Source organism: Cokeromyces recurvatus (assembly GCF_025118155.1).
Source record: "Cokeromyces recurvatus strain NRRL 2243 chromosome Unknown BX663scaffold_4, whole genome shotgun sequence".
NCBI classification, from domain to species: domain Eukaryota; kingdom Fungi; phylum Mucoromycota; class Mucoromycetes; order Mucorales; family Mucoraceae; genus Cokeromyces; species Cokeromyces recurvatus.
Window position 1 is genome coordinate 496,261 of NW_026251390.1, and position 19,973 is coordinate 516,233.

The 19,973-nt window shown below is 28.9% G+C and overlaps 7 protein-coding genes across 7 annotated transcripts; 5 read left to right on the forward strand and 2 right to left on the reverse strand.

The window, feature by feature from the left end:
• Positions 1 to 1,225: 1,225 nt before the first annotated feature.
• BX663DRAFT_549127 (fungal-specific transcription factor domain-containing protein) lies at positions 1,226 to 4,168 on the forward strand (the record flags this gene model as incomplete). Its single annotated transcript, XM_051531125.1, has 4 exons — positions 1,226 to 1,321; positions 1,386 to 1,412; positions 1,517 to 1,523; positions 1,587 to 4,168. 4 exons carry the CDS (start codon positions 1,226 to 1,228, stop codon positions 4,166 to 4,168), a joined length of 2,712 nt encoding a protein of 903 aa, XP_051385990.1.
• Positions 4,169 to 6,354: 2,186 nt separating this feature from the next.
• On the forward strand, positions 6,355 to 6,767 carry BX663DRAFT_498486 (uncharacterized protein). Its single transcript, XM_051526049.1, has 2 exons — positions 6,355 to 6,499; positions 6,560 to 6,767. The coding sequence occupies exons 1-2, from the start codon at positions 6,384 to 6,386 to the stop codon at positions 6,678 to 6,680; spliced, it is 237 nt and encodes a 78-aa protein (XP_051385991.1). The 5' UTR covers positions 6,355 to 6,383; the 3' UTR covers positions 6,681 to 6,767.
• Positions 6,768 to 7,193: 426 nt separating this feature from the next.
• On the forward strand, positions 7,194 to 7,670 carry BX663DRAFT_529501 (protein-tyrosine phosphatase-like protein; the record flags this gene model as incomplete). The annotated part of the gene is made up of 2 exons (XM_051530248.1): positions 7,194 to 7,490; positions 7,551 to 7,670. The coding sequence occupies 2 exons, from the start codon at positions 7,194 to 7,196 to the stop codon at positions 7,668 to 7,670; spliced, it is 417 nt and encodes a 138-aa protein (XP_051385992.1).
• Positions 7,671 to 8,821: 1,151 nt separating this feature from the next.
• Positions 8,822 to 9,592, forward strand: BX663DRAFT_498488 (uncharacterized protein). The gene has a single exon (XM_051526050.1). It carries the CDS (start codon positions 8,964 to 8,966, stop codon positions 9,558 to 9,560), a length of 597 nt encoding a protein of 198 aa, XP_051385993.1. The 5' UTR covers positions 8,822 to 8,963; the 3' UTR covers positions 9,561 to 9,592.
• BX663DRAFT_498495 (uncharacterized protein) lies at positions 9,586 to 12,665 on the reverse strand. Its single transcript, XM_051526051.1, has 7 exons — positions 12,487 to 12,665; positions 12,083 to 12,367; positions 11,672 to 12,012; positions 10,356 to 11,545; positions 10,138 to 10,263; positions 9,930 to 10,067; positions 9,586 to 9,794 (listed from the first exon to the last, which is right to left on the reverse strand). The coding sequence occupies exons 1-7, from the start codon at positions 12,579 to 12,581 to the stop codon at positions 9,681 to 9,683; spliced, it is 2,289 nt and encodes a 762-aa protein (XP_051385994.1). The 5' UTR covers positions 12,582 to 12,665; the 3' UTR covers positions 9,586 to 9,680.
• A 1,511-nt stretch (positions 12,666 to 14,176) lies between these two features.
• On the forward strand, positions 14,177 to 16,981 carry BX663DRAFT_498502 (uncharacterized protein). Its single transcript, XM_051526052.1, has 7 exons — positions 14,177 to 14,571; positions 14,747 to 14,833; positions 14,922 to 15,201; positions 15,300 to 15,436; positions 15,496 to 15,617; positions 15,684 to 16,300; positions 16,396 to 16,981. The coding sequence occupies exons 1-7, from the start codon at positions 14,327 to 14,329 to the stop codon at positions 16,831 to 16,833; spliced, it is 1,926 nt and encodes a 641-aa protein (XP_051385995.1). The 5' UTR covers positions 14,177 to 14,326; the 3' UTR covers positions 16,834 to 16,981.
• Positions 16,982 to 17,217: 236 nt separating this feature from the next.
• BX663DRAFT_428306 (uncharacterized protein) lies at positions 17,218 to 18,357 on the reverse strand (the record flags this gene model as incomplete). The annotated part of the gene is made up of 2 exons (XM_051522674.1): positions 17,218 to 17,643; positions 17,707 to 18,357. The coding sequence occupies 2 exons, from the start codon at positions 18,355 to 18,357 to the stop codon at positions 17,218 to 17,220; spliced, it is 1,077 nt and encodes a 358-aa protein (XP_051385996.1).
• Positions 18,358 to 19,973: the final 1,616 nt, after the last annotated feature.

Sequence of the window (19,973 nt, forward strand, 5' to 3'; positions counted from 1 at the left end):
TAATAGTTTATGAAACTTTAAAACAAATAATGTTATCTTCTTTGTTAAAAAAAAATGCTTATATAATGATATTTGTTTTCATATAATGCTGCATTAAAGCGTTTATATTTGCGGCATCTAATCTTTATTTTATGAAACTATTATCTTAAAAAAGTTACATGCTTTTTTTTTTTGATCTTATGAAATAAAATAAACAAAAAGCGAACTGTTATTAAGTAACTATTATGTATCTACGGTATATAATATATTGTCAAATATTATTAATATGTACTTATAGTAACATAACCAAATTATATTAATGCATATACACGCTCATATATTATATATAAATATATATACATATAAAGCTATCATATATAAAAGAGGCAATATATGCTTGTTTGTATTTTGTGTAGTAGCCGTGTCAACTCTTATATATTTGTGTAAAATCCAGTATTTGTATTAAGATTACATCTAAAAAAAATTTCCTTAAAAGTGTATATTTATTTTATTTGCTTATTCCAGCCTATGAAAACAGTTCAATCAATGTCTAATATAATATCTATTGTTCCACAAATTATACTTTAATTGTAATCAAAGTTAATTATCTAATCATCTTACTGAAAACCCTCTTTAGTTAGAAACCAGAATAGGTATATTTTATAGTTTTCGTTTCTTTAGGGTTCAAAAAGTTATTATAAATCTATTTATACCTTTTTTTTTTTTTTTTTTTTTTTGCATCATATAAACATAAAATGTGCAATTTTTTCTCATATCGTCATTAATAAATGCTTTTTAAATATCTATTAAATAAATATAATAGCTATTAATATAAAAGAAAATAGTTAGGTAATATTATAAATATATATTACATACAAATATGAATACATTTATTTTATTTTTTTCAAACAGGGTCCAGAAAAGGGCCTATTTCTATGTTCAGCCGGATATTGAATTATTTGATATCGGAGATTACATAAACGAATCAAAATGATAAATAAAGAAACATGGACCCTTTTTTTTTTAAATAAGAAATAGAAGTTTCTTCTTTAAGAATATGAAAGGGTAAATATATATATTTATAAATATAGGTATTTTACATGTATTATTACCCGTTTTTTTTTTTAATATTTTATTTCTTTATTTTTTTTTATCTATGGCTCGATAATTTTTTTTCCTTATAGAGAAAAAATATTATAAAAAAAAAAATTAAAAGAAATTGGCATTTTAGATTCTCATTTATATAATGAGCACACTTCATGATCACATAATGAATCAACCAAAAGAAAAACGTTTGAAAGTCTCAAAAGCTTGTTTTACTTGTAGAATAAAAAAAATTAAGGTACAATATATAAATGTTTATGCTTTAATATATTTATATTTATAACTAAAAATATAAAACATAGTGTGATGGATTACAACCATGTATGCAGGTAATAACGTAAATAATAATAATAATAATAAAGCATCTTTCTCCCCTTTTACTTTTACAAATACTGACTTTTCTATCTATTTGTTTTTTAATTAAATATCTTAGTGTAAAGGTAACTAATTTTTCCTAAAAACACACACATACACAGGATAATTAAATACCATTTACTTTTTAGCACGCAAACGACCTTGCTCTTTTTCCAAGAATGGATCCATAGATCAAACTCAACGATCTCATGTCATTAGTTCTACTCATTCAGCCTCTTTACAAAGTAATGGACTTACTTCCCGTGATTCTTTATCCAATTCAGTAATTACGTCTACTCAGTCCTTGGATATAGTGACTCAAAGACAAATAGCAAAAGAGCAAGATAATCTAAGAAAAACATCAGAACAATTAAATAAATTAAGTATGATGTGGCCAGGAGAAGGTAAAGAAGGTCATTGGATAATAGATATCCGTTCCTTGTTTAATGAAGATCCTAGAGATCAGAATTCCTATCAACCTCATCCCTCATTACCCTCTATCAACATTAATAAAAAATTATTACATCTTTTCTTTCGTCATCGTCATCCAACACTACCCATTATACCCAAATCTATCTTTTACCGACTATTAGAGCATCGTGACCCTTTGATTAGTCCGTTACTTCTTTATAGTATGTATTGTCATGCTGCCCATTTTTCATACGAAAGTGCATCGGAAGCGGATTATTACTTCAAACATGCTCAGTTATTATTGGATACCTATTATATGGATACCCCTTCTCTTAGTGTTGTTATTGCTCTCTGTTTAATGTCCACTTATGAATCTAATCGACGAGGCTCAGGTCCTCATGCCAGAAAGATAAAGGCTAGTGTATACCAAGATATGGCATGTCGTATGTGTTATGATCTTAACTTGCACAAACGGTACAGTTTTCATCATACAGGTACTACGCCTGATGAGACTGAGTTACGCAAACGCGTTTATTGGGTTGCTTACTGTTTAGACAAGATACATAGTATCATGACCACCGGTAAACCTTTCTTGCTTTCAATTAAAGATATAGATATCGATCTTCCAATGATTTTAGGCGATCCAAATGATGATCCTGATGAATATGAAATTAATGTCTGTTTTATCGAACAAATCAAACTTATGCAACTCGCTGAGCATATCTTTCAATCTGCTATTCCTAATCGATACACAATAGGTATAATGATACGCTTCCCTGAAGCAGAGCAACTTGTCTTAAGATATGATTCACAACTTATGCATTGGCTACAAAACTTACCTTCTGCACTACAATGGACACCCTTAAATGAAAATACAGATCAACAAGATATAATACCGACAGAGCCTCCTAAAAACGCTCATATTGCTTATTTACATCTTGTCTTTAATTTTATCCATATCTCCCTCTTACAGAATGTAGCATTTACCTCTTTACCTTCATCACCTACTTCCTTAATAATTCAGCAACGATGTGCTACATTAGCTACTAATTTAACACAGCTAACATGCGCCTTGGCTGAACAACCTAACTTTATTTTATCTTTCCAATTTGTGGCCGAAACAATTATGGTAGCTGTACGTTTTCATATTATCTATTGTGCAGATGAAAGACAGAGTAAAGCAAAGAATGCAAGATTTATGTTTCAACGTTCATTAAGATCTATGGAATCCATCTTACATCATCGTGTTATTGATGGTATACAAAAGTTTGTAACAACAATTGAAAAAGTATTAGCAGATGCAGATATGAATCAAAGTAGTACTAGCTGCAATAGTAGTCCGAAATTTCATTTTTTATCACCTATTATACCCAGAACGACTTCTATCAATCCTCCTATTTCACCAAAAAGCACTATAGCATTTATATCTTCGTCAATATTGCCTCAACAGCAGCAAGATCACACTGCAGATAATTCTCGTTGGATAGGAAAATATAATGGTAATCATATGCATCATGGCGGTCTTATATCGCCTACATCAAGTATAGCATCAACACCGTTAGAAAATAATAAGAGCTTTCACCAAAATATAGTACTATGTAATGATGACTTTCTACGTTCTCATTTGACTCGGTATCATCATCCAACGGAATTACCAACAGCATCCTTTACTATATCAGCTGGAAATCATTTATGGAAATCATCTACTCATCAACACATGCCATATAATACTACTGTTCATCAAAATAATAACCAAGTAACAACAACTATTATGAATCAATCTACTCTAAAGCGGGAAAGAGGAGAGGATCATCATTCTTTAGAAGAAATGTATTCTCATCTTTGGCCAAGAGCATGCCCATTAGGAAATGATATGAAATCATTTAATACTACAGAAGAATATCTTGACCGTTCGTTTACCAGTACTATACGACATAACAAACAACGGCAGCAGTTATCAAATATGGCAAATAATAGCAGTTTAGCAGATGCAAAATATACAAACGCGCAACATGATAGTACAACAATGAATAATAATAATGATCATGCTATGGAAGGGAATGATTTATATACCGTGTGGAACTATAGAGAAGAAGATATGAAAGATGAAAAGGAAGAGAAGAACAATCCCTCTATTTTATTTGCGATTCAACAATCTAGATTTGGTTTAGGTGTTTATGCCTCTGCTCAACAACATCATACAGATGTTATTCGACAGCATATTCCTGGTATTAAATCCAATAATTCAAACAGACCCGTTTTACTAAATCATTTTGGGCAAGTTATTGTTGCGAGTACTGACGATTCTCATAATGTATAAAAAAAAATTTTTTTTTCTATTAGTTTATTATTTTGTATATAAAGTTATTACTATATGATATCTATACATAATAGTAAATTTATTTTAATTTTCTATTTATAATAGTTATATATCATTATCATAGAAAATAATGAAATAGAATATATTTAGTACAAAGGAATATTCCTTATACATACGCCCCTTTTTTTTAACATTTTATACATGATATGCATTGCTAATGAAAGAGTATATAACAATTAGTATACTGTAGTCAATGTATTCTCTTTCTCTCTTTATAAATAGAACTTAACTGTTATTTCTTTTCTTCTTACTGTTAATATCACCACCGCTAATATTTCTATTAAAAAAAGAAGAAAAAAAAAAAAGAAAAAAGAAAGAGAGAGAGACAGACAGAAGAAAGAATGAATATTAATATTAAATTCTATGTTCACAATTCTTCATTTTATTACGAATGTATATCTATATATGCAACAAAGATCCAACTACAAAAAAGGAGGGAATTGATACAGAAATTAGTGACAGACAATAGTAAGTTTCTATTATCTTCTAAAAATTGGATTAGCAAGAAGAAAAAAATCACAAAGTAATGGCAATCAAGTGCTCTAGAGTATAGCTTGAAAATAGTCTCTTCTCAGAACAATGGTAGCGTCATTGTACTCAAAGAGGAACAATAATGATCAACAACAACTAGACGTGCCCTTACACCGAAGAACATGTAAATATTGATTCATATATCAATATGAATAACTATTCACAAGAAAATAATGTAGAACAACAACTAAATTTGATATCAACATTATATTACTCTGAAGACTAAAAAATATACAAATGTATTTTTATTGTTTATTGATAAAAGGCGATTTTATGACAAATTAAATAGACTATATCGTAAAATAAAATGGAAATAAAGAGCTAGTAAATTAGTTAGACTTAAGTTTCAGTGATTGACCAAAACTTTTAGTAAGATATATGATGAAGTAGGAAAGACAACAAACTTTCTTTTATAGAGTGAGACATTTATAAGTCTTGTATATAATGAATTGAGTAACTTTTGTTAAAGGATAGCTAAAGTATTAAAAACTAGATCAAGAATGATCAAGAAAGATATTCATTATTTATTTCATGATTTATCACAAATAACCAAAGAATAGGGTTAGTAGAGTGCTTAAAGTTACTTTAACATAGACATTATTGAATACACATTATAACACATGTAACAAAGAAGAAGAAGAGATCGATATATGATAAAGTGAAATATTAAATATATTGAAGATCCATCCTATTATAAACAAATTTAATGCAGAGAAGCGCTAAACCAAGATTGAAATTTTGTTAAGCTTGTCAAAGAATATGTCCTATTTTCATCCAACAAACAGAAACAAATTTTCTTACTATACTTAAGCATATAGGATCAATATTTAGTTGTGGATGTATGAACTTGGAAAGAATATATTTATCTTCTTTTTTCTAAGATCTCATAGTGAGAAAGGAATAATTGCAGCATTTGGCTTTACAGTAATAAATCTGCTTTTATGATAATCTAATGATCATGGCCGTTTACAAGAGTTAGGATTTAATAAAGAAAATAGTTAACTTTTATTAGTAGTGCTCTCACAGTAAAGATATCTTTTGTATTATTTTGAAACTAAAATCTAGAATTTTTTAACAAATCATTTGTAAATATTCTGTGCTAGTTACTAAATTTTTAAAGCTTTATTATTTATAGAATAATAGCAGAAAGTTATGAAAATAGACTTTCTTGAGTTATTATATATATCAAAAAAAAAAAAAATAGACAATAAGTAAATGTAGTATGTATGCACTTATCAATACTACATTTAATACACATTCTACATATCTTATTAGTCGATATTTCTTTTATGGTAGATGCTATTAACAGACACAGCTATAAACTACTGTACTACTTACCCTATAAAGGAGTATTGATGTAAAATCAAGAAAAAACTATAATATGAACGCATTCACTCAAAAAAATAAATAAATAAGGCATTCTTTTACTATGTATAACATGAACCTTATAATTAATTCATCACTGTCGCTGAATATTGAGGTATTTAAGGTCTATTGGAATCAAAAAAAAAAAAAAAAAAAAGGAAGAAATGGAGTTTAAAAAATAAGTTCATTAGCCTGAAATAAATTCAAGTGTTATACTAAGCAGTAAACTGGTCTTTCTCTTTTATTAGTAATAGACAAAATGGCACAAGAAAAGTTTATAGGAGAAACTTATTACAATAAAGAAGAGGGTAGTTTTGGTGTGTTAAACTTTCGAGATTTAAGTGTTTCATCTTCTGAAAATTCTGAAAATAAAAAGTAATGAATGCCAAATAAACAATTTATTAGTTTAAATTAACACATGTCATTATTATTTAGGTACATTAAAGAAGGATTAATATTTAGGTCAGCTACATTAGATAATATGAGCCAAGAAGATGTGGATGCCTTTATAGAAGCTCATAAAATTAATACAATTCTCGATTTACGTTCAGGGTAATCAACATAACATACAAATATGTTTGTATTCTATTTTATGACAATTAATACCGACACATATTTTAGAATAGAAGGACGTGAGGGTTTACCTATTGATAAAAGTTTCCCAACTACTGTACTTGCTAATGTAAGAAATATATATATATTGATTAGAAACAAAAATATGGAATTAACTTTTTATATCTTTCAAGTTGGATAGTAACGTTGTGATGAATAAACCTTCAGATACCAAAAAGCCTTTAGCTTATGAAAATTTCAATACTACTGGACATGGAAAATTAATAAGGAAAAAATACAGAATTGATTTTGCAGGAAAAAATTTCCAAAGATATTGTGTATTTGCTGCATGCTCATTTAGCTTAAAACTGTAAGCATACCTTGTTTTCAATTTATATATACATAACTGTATAGAAAACTAATACATATTGTAAAAAAAAGGTATATTATTTGTTTAATGATGTTTTGTCAACGAAAAAAAGCTGCCTATGTAATTGGACAGAGAGTATTATCACCTATGGGAGTCAACAGAATGTATAAAGAATTTGCAACTTATTGTAAACAGGAAATTCGAGAAGCATTAATGGTATTTGTTCATCCTGAGAATTATCCTATCGAAATTCATTGTACTCAAGGAAAAGATAGAACAGGAATGGTCTCTGCTTTAATTATGGCTATTGCAGGTGTACCAGAGGATATTATTGTGAATGATTATGCAAAAACACAAAAAGGTTTAGCGTCTATATATGATGACATGGTAGAAGAAGTCAGAAAAGCAGGCTTATCAGATGACTTTGCACAAGCACCACCACAGGTTAGTTAACCATTATTGTTTCTTTATGACAAAAGACTTGTCTAATATATTTATGTATAGAATATGAGAGATTTATTAAATTTCTTTAAAAGTGAATATGGAACAGTTGATAATTATTTAGATTCAATTGGATTTACCAAAGATCTTCGTGACCGTGTTAGAGAAATTATTTGTATATAAATAATAAGTTTTTTTTTTTAAGAAAAAAGAGATCTTCTTTTACGTCAAAATAAACTCTGTTTTTTTAATAGAAATAAAATGTCCATAATTGCATAATTTTAAAAAGATTCATACAATAGCATAGTAAAATAAACTATTTTCTTCTTATTTACGACACTATTAGAAAACTACTTTGTGCTATTGATTACTATTATTATATGATAGAATATTAAGATATGAAGACGATAATTATAGTAATAATAACAAGTATGACAAAATAAAACACTTTATTTATTTCTATCATAGTTAATGCAATGTGTTTATGTTTCTATTATACTGTCAATACGAGTTAATAATTTGTTTTAATAAGCCTTTTGTTTTAGATGCATACTTCATTTTTACCCGAGATTTACCGACTTTTAGTACAAAACATAACGAAAAAAAAATTTTTTTTTCTTTCTACTATAACAAATAAATATAAAATTTTCTTACTACCTTTGCTGGTAGTAAAAAAAAAAAAAAAAAAAAAAAAAAAAAAAAAAAAAAAAAAAAAGAACTAAAAGTATTATTTAACAAAGTATATTACACATATTCAATTACTTGTTTAATAGAATAAGCAACATTCTTTTTAACAGAATATAAAATGATCAACAGCATTATTATCATTGTTCTCTAAATTAGACAGTGAATGGTGTAACCATGGAATTCTCAATTAAAGAATAAATTTGTGTAAAAAAGGAAATAATAGAGGGACTTTAACTTGTTTTGTTTAAAACCTGCAAGTTACTTGAGAATAAAAAGCCCGTTTTTACGTAATGATAGAGTGTATCTACGTATACTTATATATAAACGAGACGTTCTAGAGCATTATTACATCTTTATGTTAAGAATATAAGAAAGGATAACAAAAAGAAATTTTCCAAAAAAACTAAAGCTTATTCGCCACAATAGCACTTTAAAAATAGTGGCGGTGGAACATCTATCAAATATATCGAAAAAGCTTACGATTGGATTAAAATACTCGAAAGGGCGTGTCTCTAGACTCTTTCCTATTACGCCCGAGGTCTGAGACTTAAAATGTCTAAAAATACAGTGAAGTGAACCCTTTTTTTAAATTTATATATAAATACACACATTTTTTTTTTTTAGCCTCTGTTGATTTTTTTTTTTTACAACACACAAAATCAGAATATTATTTATTTTTATTTTTTATTTATTTCCTATTCTAATGAATAATATTTTATCAAAAAACAATACTATTATTATTATTTAAAAGACATATATACCCTTTTCATTCTCTTATTATTATACAAGATGGCATCCATAGTAGACACTAATATTAATAACAACAAAGAATGTTGCTTTATTCCTGGGCTTCAACTTATGTCCCTTACCCCTGAAGAGGATAATTATGATTATAACACTGAAATCGAATGCGATACAGTAACAGCAAATTGGATGGAAGATAGTGAATGTCAAGAGAATCTTGCCACTATTTTGCCCTTAAATCCTGAAGAATGTATAGTGGACAAAGACAATCATATCCAAAACATAGATGGCATTCATCTCTTTTTTGAAGAATTAGGCTATTTAACTGAGGAGCCCGAGCCTATTGATCCAACTTGTGATTATGAAGCAGAGGCAAAGATTTTAATCGAAGAACGCAACAAGACTCATAAACGACATATTGATTTGTCACCTATGCCTTCTCTCGACGATACCATCACCTCTGGCATTTCCTCAACTTCTTCATCTCTTCATCAAGATGAGCACATCCCTACTTTAAATAGTATACGCTCTCCTCTTTATATAGGTAGTTGTTTTGGAAATCATTCATATCAACCTTCTAAAATGACAGCTTATACCTATGCTCCTCATGCTTTAAATTCATTACATACTACTCCTATTTAATTTCTTTTCCTTTTTTTTTTTTTTTTTTTTTTCCTTGTGTATTTTTAGCATAGTATAATAACTTTAATTACATCTATATGTAAATTTATTCGTGTATTTTTAATAAATAAAATCATCCATTTAATAATTTTCTTTAGCTTCTTTGGGCAAACTTTCATTTTTCTTTTTAATTACGCCCAAATGAATGATACGATCACCTGACATAGCTACAGGATTAGAGCTACGACCGATTACCTAATATATGCATGTATATAAAAAATAAATACACATATACAAATATGGATACATAAATATGTATATATAAATACATGTATATATTATTAGTATCTTTCCATGTGTTTAAGTTTATTATATAATATAATAACTTACAATGCCACTACAAGGTGCATAATATTCATCTACAACATTACCAAAAATATTCTTGATACGTGCAATTAAATCATTTTTTTGAATAATTGTATTTACACCAGGATATACTTCCAAGACACCTCCTGTTCTAGTATAAATCTATCCTCAAAATACATACAAGAAAATTAAATTTGCATATATCAACATTTTTTTTTTCCTTATTTCTTACCCAAAATCCTTTTGAGCAAAGAATTGTATTAGGTGGACCCAAAGCCAAAATATCTTCTGTTGACTGTGAATTTAAAGTATACATCTTTAAATGATCTAAAATACGCATAACGCCTACATAAGACCACTATATTTGTTGTTGTAATTACATCTCTATTAATCATTCATATACAAGCATTTATATTTGACTTTTTTTTTTTTCTTTCTTTCTTTCTTTACCTGAACATATTGACTTTGAAATAATTGTGGGTTTCCAATTTCAACTGTAATTGCTCGAATACCTCTAGCAGAGGCAGCAGATCGAAGTGTACCATCTTGTCCTGAATTATGCAAAACGATTTGAGGTTGTTGTAATCTCGCCATTGTAGCAGAGAAGGGATCATTCATGTCTGCTCTTACATAATATGAATTGACACGTCCAAAACTTGCAGTATGAAGATCAATCAAATAATTAAATTGAGAAATGACACGATTCATCAGTTGATAACAATAAACTTGAGAGGCGAAACCATCTTCACGTCCAGGGAAGAGACGGTTTAGATCACGACCATCAGCGAAATCACGCGTAAACTTGAGATAACCTGACACATTCACACAGGGGACAGCGACCACGGTACCACGTAAATGTCGGACGTCAATCTCAGATACCACACGATGAATACAGGGGACACCATTGAGCTCGTTACCGTGGACGGCAGCTGTGATGCCTACGACGGGGCCATCTTCACTACCACGACATACGATAACAGGGAGACGAATCCATTCACTAAGACCTTGCTTGACCATTTTAATCCAAACTGTACTCATGGTATGTTTTGGGAAATCTTCGACAACTAACCGATCTCTGACAACTGGAGGAGGAACATCGGTGTCTTGATTAAGATCAGAGAATTTGGGAGGTTTGTAGATTTGTGTAGCATCTAATTTATCGCGTAACATGGCTATACTATTACGTCTACCTACCTCAGGCCTCGTGACATCCCCCGTCGAGTCACGTTTTAAAGTTGTAGCCAACTCACCACCAATATTATCTGAAGAAATAGGAATAGCTGAAGCTGAGGCACTCATTTCTTGATCCACCATTTGTTTTGCTACATCTTGAGGAAGATTCCAAAAGGGCTGATCATCATAAACAACCAATGAGCCCTTACGACGTGGTTCTCGACGACGACTTGGTGCATCCTCCGTTATATAATTGTGTTGTATCGGTGAAATATTTATGTTATCAAGAGTAGACGTCGTTGTTGTATCTGAAGCATTTATGGGTGTTAAAGCGTTTAATGAAGTAAATTGATTATTATTGATCGTATTAGACTGAACTCCCCCATAGTCAGATGTATTTGTGCCAAGTGTAGAAGGTGCACCATTTTTTTTTGTTTCTGTTATTTGAATGATCACGATAGTTGCGTCTTTTATTATTATTATGTCATAAATAAATTAGCTCATTTTTTTTTTTTTTTTTTTTTTTTTTTTTTTTTTTTTGTTAGTATTAAAATATATATGAATATATATATATATATATATACCAGTATTACCTTGATCATGATTACCCACGCCACCTGAAGCGTCTGTTACCTGAATGGTCATACTTGTTGGAGAAGCATCTTCATCACGTTCCACATATAAAGTTTGCCCAGTAGACAAAGCATGATGAGCACCTTGCGGACTATTTTCATCTAAACCTACCCTAATATGACCTTCTATCACATAAACTAAAGCGAAAGCACCCAATACTAATTTTCTTCCTGTTTCTCCATCTTCATTTGATACAAGTTGCTCCAACTTGTCCACCGAAAATTGTGCTGCTCCCAATTCACGTTTAATTAAAAACTGTAAGCATGTTAATGGTGCATCTATTACTTTACAACTTGTTGCCCTAATATCATTATGCTCCGTATTAGTAGAGAAGAGAAAAGGAGAGGATTTTATTATTATTATCTATATACCATTCTGCATTCCATGAATAAGGAAAAAGAGGTGTAACGGTTGTAGACGTCTCTTCACCACGATGATTCAGTTGAATAGTGCTTTTACTATGATCACCACTAGGTAAGACCAAGTTTGTATATTCATAACCCAATAAAATTGGATAATTAAAATCCGCTTCAATAAAATTCTCACTTAATCTCCAAAAGAAGGAGTCTTTACGAAAATCTTTTTCTGGGGGGTAAATACTTATTTCAGACGTTTTACCAAGACCATTCTTCCAAGACTGAGTTTGATAATTACGTCTGCATAAATAATGATAAGATAAATCATGAAAACATGAATAATATGATATACAAGAGCTTTTTTTTTTTTTTTTTTTTTTTTTTTTTTTTTTTTTTTTTTTTTTTTTTTTTTTTTTTACTTGGGATCTAATACTTCTACTTTGAGTAAAGTAGGCTCTGGGGAATCCACTTGAAGCATAGAGCCATTAGGTACATCATCAACATTACATGTCATCTTTACTAATCAAGAAAGTTATATATATTTAAAAAAGAGTTGAAACAGGAAATAAAAATTTAAAAAAAAAGAAAAAAAAAAAAAGAGAGAGAGAGAGAGAAAAAGAAAGCATGGGTTTTTATTTTTTATTTTTTAATTCTAACAAGTGATATAATATGCCTATAAAATGCGCGCATATTATAGTTTGCTGTATTATGGTCAGCTGTTCTCTTCGCATCTATTAATTATATACACATGGTTTATCAAATAAAAAAAAATATGTGTATATCTATCATATAAAATATTTTATTTCCAAACTTAAAAAGGTGACTATGCTTGATACAAGTCGGCTGTTGATCCTACAAAAATCATGTTCAATCAATACAAGATGAAGAAGACATTGATATGAGTAGGCTTTGCGTTTAGCTGTGCTCTACCAATGCACTTTTTATCATTGAATCAGTCATTCAATTCCTTTGTGATGCAGAACAATTGGAAGAAAGAGCAACGTAGTAGTCGTCGACGACAATAAAGATAAGACGTTTTTTTTTCTAAACTTTACTTCGTTGTTAAGCTTTATTTATCTTTGTTCTTTATCTGTATTGGACAAATCACATGATACAGTTGGACTCTCGTTGGCAGCACGACTTTTTAGCAAGATGTAAAGAGATTTGACCCACGAATAGGATCGCAAACAAGTAAGCCTATTTTGGAGATTCGTTTTTTTTCTTTCTTTTCATGAATCAGTATTTGAATTATATTTATAAATAATAGAATAAAAATAAAAAACGAGTCTCCAAAAGAGGTCCTTTAACAAGAAATAAAAAATAAATAAATTTACTGCTCAATTAGATAAGTCTATTGTACAATATGTAAGGAGCAATTACGATCATGCAGAAATACGACACAACAACTATTATTAATTTCTTTTTTTGGATAAATTTTCTTTCCATTATCAGCCAATGAACGGCATTTATATCTGTTTGATATATGAAGAAAATACCTTACGTAATAAAGACGTCCAATTCTTTTCAGGGCAGATGATGCTATATTTATTTTCTACTTTCCTCTCCCCCCCAAAAAAAAAGAAAAGAAAAAAGAAGAAACCATAACTGAAGTCTCAAATTCACAACAATTATTGGATGAATATTTTATACTTTTAACACTCCACTTTTTCTTTCTCTTCTTTTTTATTCTTTAACTCGATATCTTGATCGATAATTATTTATTAACCAAATATCCAATCTTTTCTTTTACCTCCCCCCCCCCTGAATTTGTATTTTTCTTTTAAAACAAAGATCATTAGTCCATTATTAATGTAAAAAAAAAAAAAAACAAGATTTCATTTCAAAATAAACTCTTTACTAAGAATCTGTATGACGCTGTACTATTCTATCTATTACCGTATGTTCCTGTTAAACTTCTTAATGACTTTTATGCTAGAAATTGTCGACAATTACTTTATTCAAAAAAAGAAAGTAACGATAATGATATCTTTGAAAAGAAAAGAAAAATAGTTAATTTTTGATAAAAATGATTGGATGCTGAATAAAATCATGGAAACCATAAAATATTTTTATTTTTTTTATTTTTTTTTTTTCTCTCTTTCTCTTTTTCTTTATTTATTTTATTTTCTTTTTCTTTTTCATTTCTACTTCAATGCTTAACAGCTTTCTTTTAAATTAATAGATTACTTGAACAAAACTAAAAAAAAAAAAAAATACCCCTTTCTATTTCATATAATTTATTCCTATTTCGCTTTCAAAATGATGACAAATAATAATACAAATCATAATAACAAAGAAAACTTGATGGATTTCAAGGTCTTATCTCGATATGATGACTTGTTTACAGATATCTTTTTGGATAATTTTTTTCTTTGGTTTAATACAATTAAAATGAATCATGATCATCGAAGGCCAAGAGTACCGCATCATAAGATATTAGATATCATTCAAAGAAACATACTTGAAAAAGGTAAAACTATGGATGCAGTGAATGAAATATTAAAGTAAGTTTATATAAACCTTTTTTTTTCTTTTTCTATCCTTTTTCTTTTTCTTTTTAACTCTTTTTTCCATTGTGTAATAACATTTTGGTCCTTTTTATTTATTTGTCTTACATATACGGCAAGTGTACATCATATTAACATCATCATTTTCTTTATATCTATTCTTCTATTTTAGGTTGGATTATTTTAAACAGTATCTTGCTTTAAAAAGTCAAAAACAAATTCAAGAATTTATTCAACATATGAAAAGATATTTATACATGTAAAGAATATACATATGTGAAATTATATAAAAATGGATATTTATATTGATAGCTATTCCCTTTTTATATGTCTGTGATCATTTTTAGGTACATGCCGAATGCAGGTTATGAGATAGGAGATACAAGAAGATATTGTAATAATGGTAGAAAAGTAGAGGCCTGTTTAATTGCTACAAAGAATTGGAATGTTGGGGATGAAATGAGATTATTGACAGGGATGATAGCTTGTTTAGATCCAAAGGATGATGCTGAATTAAAGAAAGGTAACCGAGACTTTAGTGTAATGTGGTCTACTCGAAAGAATTGTAGTTGTCTTTTTTTGGGCCCTGCTCGTTTTGCTAATCATGATTGTGATTCTAATTGCAAGGTAATGGTGATGATGAGAAGAAGAAAAAAAAAAAAAAAAAAAAAAAAAAAAGGAAGGGCGCTATTTTAATATTAGAATTGTCTATGTGTACTACATAGTTTATAGCTTTAGGTCAAAATTCAATTATTTTTAAAGTAATCAAAGATATCAAATTTGGTGAAGAAATTACTGTCTATTATGGTAAACATTATTTTGGTGAAAATAATTGTGAATGTAAATGTAGTACATGTGAAAAGTAAGTTATATGTTATGTATGTATATAATGAGTGGTGTGTTTAATAAGAGGAAACATAGTTTGGGTATGGGCTATTTTGCATCACTTGAAACAAAAGAAAATTCAACGGTAACGATGAATGAAGATCAGGGGGGCAGTACCAGACGTAGTACTCGGAAAAGAAAATCTGCTTTATATGAAGGTATAAAATTTATATAAAGTTTATTTACATATATCATTTATATTCATCTTTTTTTTTCCCACTTAGATTATACACATACTTCTTATATACCAAATAGACGCTCAAAACGTGCTTCTATTGAACCTTTATCTCCTAATCAAACACATTCTACTGATTCTTTAGAAGAATTGATCGGTGACCAACAAGTAAAATTATCTAAAAAGGAAGATGAGCTTTTTTTACCGCCTATTCCTGTCTCTCCAACAACTTCAACTACAGAAAAGTTGGCAAGACTAAAGGTGATGAGTATTGATTTTTTATGTGGCGGTAGTGATGAGGAAGAAAGGTCACCGGTTATAAAACAACGTAGAGTATCAGATTGTCCTTTACTTGATATGTTAGTGGATGCTGCAGTAGACGCTGAATATATTAAATCCAATAAAAAGGAATCTAATTTCTTTGAACAAGAAAGAGGTTATTTAAATCAATTCATAAAGTCGATACAATCAGAAGATTCACCGCAATCATCTCTTATAGATTCAAATGATTCAAAATCAGATTCGGCTATCAGTTTATCTCCTCAGCTTGTTCAAATAAAGAAAGAAGAAGATCATACTTGGTCATTTAATCAAAATAACGATCATCTTGATGATAATATGGATTTATTAAATACTTTCTTTGACGATGTATCTGATCTATCTTCTGTAAGTAGTACGGAATTATCTACTTGGACAGATCATGAGGAGGAGGAGATGATTCAAACAAAACCAAAATCGAAAAAGACAACTATAAAAAAAAGAGATCTCAATCACCTAGTAGTAGTATGTCACAAGAATTAATTTGTATTGCTTGTGATCGACCTTTAAAGAAGGAAGATATCTCAGAACAAGTAGGTGCAGATGTATCTATTACAAATGAATTAGCTACCTGGACATGGAGTCCAAGTGCTATTTTTACAGATTGGAGACCTAAACGATGTCCTCGTTGTGAACGTCATTATACAATATTTAAACAAGAATGGCCTAATCGACGTAAACAAAAGAAGAAGAAATCAAATTCCCCTAATAATAAGAAGAAGAATATAAAGAAGAAATCAATCATCATGAATGAAAAGAATGCTTCACTTGTAGAACCTGAGTCATTTATGCCTATTCTCTATCAAATTCAAGATGATCCGAATGATTTAAATTATATACCTCCATCCCCTTTATCTGATGTTGTTTCTTATGATGAATAATTTGTATCTTATATTTGTAAAAATTGTGTATATAAAATACATACATATATACTACTACTACTACTACTACTACTACAATCCTATTTATGTATGTGTATAATAATAAATCTTATTCCCCTGCTATTGTTTTTTCTCTCTTATCTAGAACAGTCACGCTCTTTAAAAAAAAAATAAAAAATAAAATAAAATAATAGACAGGTGTATATACATGTGTGTATTATGTGTGTGTATAAAGATACATGTGTGTATAAAGATACATGTGTGTATAAATATATAAATATAATTTATTAAATAATACATAATAGAATAAATTTACAATAATAAGAATAAGAATAAAAGGGAATCATACGTATAAATAATAATATAAGTAATAGTGTTAAAATTCTAATTATTTAAAACAGCCCATTCTTTTACACTTTCTGTCACATAGTTCAAGATGGTACATTCTTGCGTTGTCACAGTGACTCTCTTGGGTAAATATTTATCTAATGATTGATAAGCAGTAAATTGTAACACAAAGAAATCAAGTTGACAATCACCAAAGCTCCAACCTTTATCATCGACACGTACACAGCCGTTATGAACTTTGCCATCCGGTAAAGTGACACCATCTAATTCCTTAATGTAGAGTTTGGTACCATATTTGATATCATTTGAAGCTACACTGACCCAGGGAATTAAAGGATCACCTTTACTGCCTAAGCCATAACTATCCTTCTTTCGATCAATCACCATAAATGTATGACGTCCTTTATTCAAATTGACCATAACACCATTTTCAAGTAAGCCTGTACCTTCCATTTGAAATTTCTATAGATGTATAATAGAGATAAATATATAATGTATATGCATATAAATGATCTATTATCGTACCTCATAAGTTATCTTGGATACTTTGGCAATGACTTCACCAGAAGTAGTCTTTAATTCTTTTGTCTTTGGACCGGTCAACTTTACAATTTTGCCATCGTTCAACATATCTTCATCACCTTCCTTGGGTATCCAGTATTGTGTTAAGAGAGCTCTCTTGTAACATTTCTTGAGACCACCTTCCTTTGTACTCTTGGATTTCTTTGACTTTTTGGATTTCTTTGACTTTTTAGACTTCTTTTTGGAGTCCTTCTTGGAGTGCTTTTCGGATTCCTTTGACTTTTTCGAGTGTTTATGCTTTTTCGTTGCTTCATGATGATGATGAGAAGAGGATTCATGTTTGGAATGATGTTTATGTTTATGTTTGGAATGAAGGTCACTAAAAGGAGAAGCTGAGTGATCGGCAGTGGTAGTATTTGTGTTATTCTCAATAATGGAATTATCCTTGTCCTTTTTAGAATGATGGTTGTCGTTGTGGTCGCTGTCGTGTCTTCTTATAAGATGCAAAGTACTGTTGCTATCATCCGTGTTAGATTCATGAATAGAGTCTGCTGTTTCGACATAAGAAGAGGTTAAACCCAAAGGATAAAAATCTACAGAAGATGTCTTTGTTGTTTCTTCTTCTTTCAAAGGAAATGAGGTGACTAAAGCCATAGAAGCGCATAAGGCAGCGATGGTAGTGCATAATGCAAGTTTATTAGACTTCATTTTTAACTGAGTTTGATAAAGTTTTTTTTTTTTATTTTTATTAATTTATTTTTTAAAAAAAAAGGAGTGATATTGAAGATGAAAAAATAAAAGAAAAAGAAAAAAGTAATTTACTTCTTTATTAATATATACACACATATATTTATATATATTTATATATATAATAAATCAAGGTGCTAAAGACAGTATTGAAGTTATGTTGCATGGTATGCTTTAATTCCTGTTCTATACTTAATTTTAGAAATAAATCTTTTCTTTTTTTTTTTTGGACCCTGTTAATCTCACTATTGACGACTCTTCACATTTTATTACGACAGGTTTAGTAAAAAATTATAATGTCAGCTTATGTAAAAGAAAAGAGAATCCGGTTTGGAAAATGTCAACAAAACATACAGATAATATCAAGAGTATCCTGTAATTATTTTCCCCCTTTCTTTTTTTTTTTTTTTTTTCAGGCACAAAAAGCACTAAAGACTGAAACATGTTTGTTATGATTTAACTATATAACTGAAAATCAAAACAAATAGGAGTTATCAAGGCTTTTTTTTTTTTTTTTTTTTTTTTTTTTTAAAAAAAATACATTTCTATTCATATACATTCGTACATACATACATACACACATATATATATATGCTTGTCCTTTATTTCTTTCCATATAAAGGATAATAGATAGGTTGTAATTATACACTCATTTTAAATACTGTATGTAAAATATTTATAGTAATTTTTTTTTTTTTTTTACCTATGATTAACAAAAAAAAAAGGGGGACAGTAATGATTTATAATATCCCTAGGATACTACTATATTTCTGAGTAGCATTAATTTTTTCCAAATTAGGGCAAAATAAACAATGACAACATACCGCATATTCACCATAGTGATTACGTCGATCGACTATGCTTTATTTTTTATTTATTTATTTTTGCTTGGCAAACACATTACAATGATTTTATGCAAATGTGAGTTAAGATAAGCGTGTGTTGAGAAGACATAGAATAGTATCGAGTTATTTGATGCTCTATCAATTACTAGAGAAAGTTGTTGAGTGAAGTAATCACGCAGTAACATCTCTGACTTTAAAATTATAAAATAGCCACATTTGTCTATTTTTAGGGTTTTTTTTTATTTTATTTTATTTTATTTTTTTTTTTAATATTTAATATTTATAATTTTATTTTATTTTTTTTTCTATTTTTTAGTAAAATACTTTTCTTTCTAACTAGAACTATTCCTCTTTTATTTATATACATATATGATTTTGTAGCTAAATATTCTATTATAAAAAAATGAAAGTGGAAATGACATTTATGACATTTTATCATGACTGAATTTTTTTTTTACTGTAATATTACAATGATGCTATTGTGAGTCATAAGAATAAAATAAATATTATAAAGTAGTGATCTGTCTTCTCGAAGACACACATTTATAACAATAGAATGATGAAAAGGAAAAAAAAGTAAATGTTTCATAGTAAATGATAGGATAAAGCCTTAGTGCTATCGAATTATTCTAACAACTGACATCTAAAAATATGTTCTTTTTCGTGTAAATACAGCTA